Consider the following 5,289-nt stretch of genomic DNA (forward strand, 5'->3'; position numbering starts at 1 on the left):
ACAAGACCACCATTCTTGATCCCCAGAGGAGCAACGGGAAAAAATCTTGACAAATATGCCGTGAAACTTGGTGCACACATTCGTGTTCCTCTCGGGATGAATCGTACCAAATCGGGTCCACATCATATTTTCAAATACATAAGAAAACACACGCGTCACTCCCTCACCTGTGTCCTTCTGCTTGTTGCGCGACAGCTCGTGCACGTGGCCGCTGATCTGCGTCCGCAGGCCGTCGATGACCTCGTCCAGGGCCTGGGAGCAGCTGGCGTCCACGCTGATGAAGAACTCAAACTGTTCTTTGTTCATCCGCGACGGGCGCGACTCGATGTGCGTCAGGTTGATGCCCTTCTCCTGAGGAGAGACGGCGGCGAGGTTAGTGTTGGAGAGCCCCGTTTCATGTATATTTAATGTGAAAACAAAGTGGAAAATTACAAAATGCAACAGGCTGCAGCACTGCCTTTATTCCACCACTAGATGGCGATGTGTCGCTACTAAACCGATGGCTATCCATCAGACTTTGGAGTCCAGCGTGACCTCAGGTCAGCTCTCTCTCTGCAAACGGGACAGTGAGCCAGACAGACTGGACTCCCATAGTAAAAGCATTCAGGACATGTTGGAGAGTGATATGTATTGAGTGCAACACAGTGGAATAAATCACCCTCTCCTCTCCTTCTGCAGCATGAACACAAAACCATGGAGATGTTTCCAAAGTCTTCTGAGTGAGAGCTCTTTACGCCTCCTGCTCGTGCTGCAGAGCGTGACTATCTCCAAGTGGTGATTACGTTCATTTGTTCCTGAGAGGGAGTATGTTGTTCTCTTGTCTACGATAGGCCAAGTAAAGGAGGGCGTGAGCAGCAGAGCCCATCTGGATCCTGTTCGACATTTAACAGCTTGTTTTCAAGACCATGTGGTCCTCCATCCCCCAGGAGCGTGACTGCTGTTCGCTGTCATCGGATGAGAAAAACTATTAAAATGATCAATTTCTCAACTTGACTACTGCGAATACCCTAATAAATTAAATACCATGATGTATAAAACCGTCTGTATGTATATTTTAATGTAGACTTCATCTTGAAAAGTAAATCTCATTATACACTATTGATTTATTAACATTATGTAACATTTCTTAAGTCAAGTCTGTTCATAATTTGGACGTTTAATTGGCCCCCGCCCTCAGACTAAAGCTCAAAAGGCTCCGTGCACAAAAGGGAAATGCTGCTGGTGGCCTGGTCCAGCTTAACACGGCCCGCCCTAAACCCTAAACCCAGCACGACGCGGCGGGCCGTCAGACTTCTGTACCCCTCCGAGCCGTCCCTCCACCGGCGGGGCAGGTGTCATGAAGCCCCCCCCCACCTCGAGGTCAAGGCCGGCCCGTGTTTATTTTGGTTTTGTTTATTGTTAATTAGTAACTTTGTGACTACGAATGACGTGCACAAGTTTCATCATGCGGTAGGATCCAACTATCGGGATCATTGTTACTGACGATGAAAGGACTGCTTTTAATCCTTTTGTTTTTAAATCTGTCCTCCAACTTTACGAGTGTTCCCTTGTGACGTTGCCGCTGGTTACGGTGGACTTATTTTAACAACGTGTGAACTATTTGGTTGCGTGATCCGGAAGAACCTCTCTCTTTATACGTAAAAAAACGTGAAACGTGGCTAATAATTCTTGTGAAGTAAAATGCATTCAAGAAGGGTAAAAATGAGAAACATTTCAAAGTTGCAATAACGTGCAGCACATAAGTGAACGCAGCCTTATTGCAATGTTTAACTATTGCATGTAGAAACCCGGGAGGAGGAGGAGGATGAGGAGGAGGAGGAGGAGGAGGATGAGGAGGAGGAGGATGAGGGCTCGTGGATCAAAGAGCTGCCTGTCATGTTTGCACACGACTGATACACAAACATCTGAGATAAGCTCAGCTGGTTTACTAACCTTCTGTAGAAGGTTAGCAGGAGAACGACACCAACACTATAACTCCTAAAACCTACTTCCTTCTGCCCAAGAGCTGTTGAAGTGAAACGTTGGAACTACGTGAACTTGTGACCAAGATCTTGTAATATATTCGTACCTCGAGTTTTAAATGAACTTGACTGGTCACGCAGCATGTTTTGTTAAAGTTAATCAATAACTTTATGAAGATAAAAGTCCTGAAGGTCATCAACTCATCTGATCAGACCATCGTTGTTAAAGAGGAACAGTTTGACGTTTGGGAAATTCACTTATTAGCTTTCTTGCTGATGAATCTGGAGCCATCAACCGCATATATATATATATATATATTTTTTTTTTTCTTCTTTTTTATATATATATTATATACACCAAGCAGGGGATATCCCGGTACTAAATCAAACTTTCCTGGTGCTCTGGTTGGTGTTAAACTGCAAAATGACCTGCGGCATGCAGACCAGGTTTCCTGGTTTGTAACTTGTGTTACGATCTGAGAGAAAAGGACAGATCTCTTATCGTACGTGAGGAAGACGTTTACCTCAAAGAGTCGCAGGCCTCGGGCTAAAGCTCCGACCTCCTCCTTCAGGGAGAAGATGCAGGTGATCATCTCGGACTTCTTGCTGGTCTCCTCCTCCAGGTACATGGAGCCCCTTCTCCGTCGCTGAGAGAGACACAGAGCAGAACACACAGGGCTTTAATGTGGAGTTCACGGGGTTTCAAATGTTATTAACACAAGCAGAATCCCAGGGGAGCAGCTTAAAAACAACTTTAACTAAGAGTCAATGAAAGAGAAAGGATTAGTCTTGAGCTTTTCATGAAAAATCACATGTTTTTAAACATGATTTGTGGCTGCTGGATGAGCACGATGGTCAACTTAACCGTTTCAAAACACCACGCCACTTTTTAAAAATCAACACGGTGTGCAAATGTCAGGTTTTCAGACGTATTCTTATCGCTATTTTGCTGATCCATGTGCGTTGTGACCTCGTGTTCAAGCACCGCCACATGTAGGAGGAAGTGCATGGAATCTAGTTGAAAGCCGTGACATTGTGGAGTCAACGTGTCTGACCTCTTAGGGCTCGGAAGCTTTACACCTGTAACCTCTTGACCTCTCCGCCTGGGTCTTTATTTCCTTTGGTAAAGTGCAATGATTGCTGTATCCATATTAATATTGTCCAATGTCAAGTTTATATTTGATCATTTGACAAGAAGACACTGATAGATGTCTGTGCGTGTGTGTGTTCCTTAACTAGCGTGCACTAGTGCCCATCATAACTACTTTACGCCACTGATTGACCATACGCTCCACACACGAGAGGGTTTTTAACAAATGGGAGCACACAGCGGATCAGCACATCTTACAGATGTACAAATTCCTGCAGAGTCCATAAAGTTACGTATTAAATGTAACATTTCATAAGGAGCTTCAGCACACAGTCTTTACTTGAGGGAATTCATGAAATGTTACATTGAACAGTTAAATATAGTCTTGAATGCAGGATTTTCTTTGACATCTTTAAACCAGAGGGCATTTTGGCTTTTCGTTTTGACTATAAAACTCTAATCTATATAACAATATAATCAATAACCCTCAAACACAAAGATATTTACGTTGGACAGGAATCCCTCATATTATATCAACTGCAACTATATAAGTTGTGTTCGACATTCTTCGCTTGGAAAATAACTTGAAAGTCGATTATGGAGTTATGTTTAAAATAGTTGCAGATTATTTTTTTCGGGGGTGGGGGATCGACTAAAGCTCTATAGCTTTCATAACATACCAGACAGGATATTCTTTAAAAAAAAGAAGTATTATTCAGGTTCCCAAATACCTGTACACATAGATCATTTGTAATTTGTAGTTTTTGCACGTCCATCACATCATTTCCACAGCTGTTTTATGTTTTTGTTTGTTTTTGCCCTCTGTTCACCTCAACTCCCCCTGCTTTGTCTGCTGTACCTGGAACATTCCGGCCACGACTCGCTCTATTACTGCTGTTGCTTTTAAAAACTGTTTAATTTGAATGAGCAGGCGGAAGATTAGATATAACACCTATTTTTATTCTGCTGAAAGTGACTATTTCATCACAGAAGAAGAGCACAAAATAAGCTGATTTCTTTTTTTATGGACATCAGGTGGCCGAATGCATCATATAGCAGGTATCCAAACGGGTCATAAATCACATTTACCCCCATGTCCGGCTCCTCTGGCTCTGACCCCGGTCCGGGGTTTCCATTCACTCTCTTGTATGCTGCGTCCATCCTCTCGCTCTGCAGGTGAACAAGCCCTTGATGCGCGTGCTGCCGTGGAGCTGTGATGAAAGTTTCCGTGTGCAGCTCCTGTCTATAAAACCTTGTTGTTTGCAACGGCGGGGCCCACGTGACCCCCCTCCGCCCCTGTGCATCGGTATGTCACGGGACAGTTGTTGTGAAACAGAATTACAACGGCACATCTGGTTCTAGTTGTCCAGCGCTGGGTATGATGCTCGGTTTCAGCTTTAACTTTAAAAAACTGACAATAAGTCACCTTTACCTATTAAAATAAATATAACAATTGGTGGAAGAGGGTCTTTACACTAATTAGGTTAAAAAAAAAGAAGTAGCAATACCCCAGGGTCGAGACACTGTAGCCTAAGTAAAATATCTGCACTCAATTATTTTCTTAAGCCAAAATATTGGCATGAAAAGTCCTTCCGCCCTTAACTACGTATTGAAGTTAATGCGCAAACCCTAGCGTTGAGCAGCAAGCAGCCAATCAGAAGCAGGGGAGTCTCCCCGCAGGCTTTCTGGGTAGGCGGTCCCGCACATGCGCAAAACAGATTGGGCCGGACCGAACTGACAAGTCACCTTTACCTATTACAATAATTATACTAATTGGTGGAAGAGGGTCTTTACACTCATTAGGGGGGGGGGAATCAATTATTTTCTTAAGCAAAAATATTGCCATGAAAATAAAGTTGTTGATGTTGACGCCACAAGTAAAGTCCTTTCGCCCTTAACTACGTAATGACGTTTCTCCGTGTTTACCCAAACCCTAGCGTTTAGCAGCGAGCAGCCAATCAGAGGCAGCGGAGTCTCCCCGTAGGCGGTCCCGCACATGCGCAGAACGGATTGGGCACGTCCAACCGTCGCCATCGCGTGCTGCCGTCATAAACGTCCGTTTCGACCTCCTCGCGCGCCAAGCTAACGGTTACTTTGAGAGCTTCATCCAGTGTAGGAACTTGATGGTGAGTTGTAGAAGTGGTAAATTATATCATATATCATGTTCATATTTGTGCCATAACAGATATTTGGTCAAATTTTGACCACAGAATTGTATATTTTAAGTTATGTCAGACT

General features: G+C 43.9%; 1 protein-coding gene across 1 annotated transcript in view; it reads right to left on the reverse strand.

The window, feature by feature from the left end:
• Positions 1 to 4,675, reverse strand: part of pah (phenylalanine hydroxylase) — an 11,709-nt gene extending 7,034 nt beyond the window's left edge. Inside the window, exons 1-3 of the mRNA XM_034526157.1 lie at positions 4,141 to 4,675; positions 2,486 to 2,608; positions 168 to 351 (exon numbers count right to left, since the gene is read on the reverse strand). Coding sequence (XP_034382048.1) covers positions 168 to 351; positions 2,486 to 2,608; positions 4,141 to 4,212 — 379 coding nt within the window. The 5' untranslated portion in view covers positions 4,213 to 4,675. The remainder of the gene's footprint in view (positions 1 to 167; positions 352 to 2,485; positions 2,609 to 4,140) is intronic.
• Positions 4,676 to 5,289: the final 614 nt, after the last annotated feature.

Source organism: Cyclopterus lumpus, chromosome 23 (assembly GCF_009769545.1).
Source record: "Cyclopterus lumpus isolate fCycLum1 chromosome 23, fCycLum1.pri, whole genome shotgun sequence".
Taxonomy (NCBI): domain Eukaryota; kingdom Metazoa; phylum Chordata; class Actinopteri; order Perciformes; family Cyclopteridae; genus Cyclopterus; species Cyclopterus lumpus.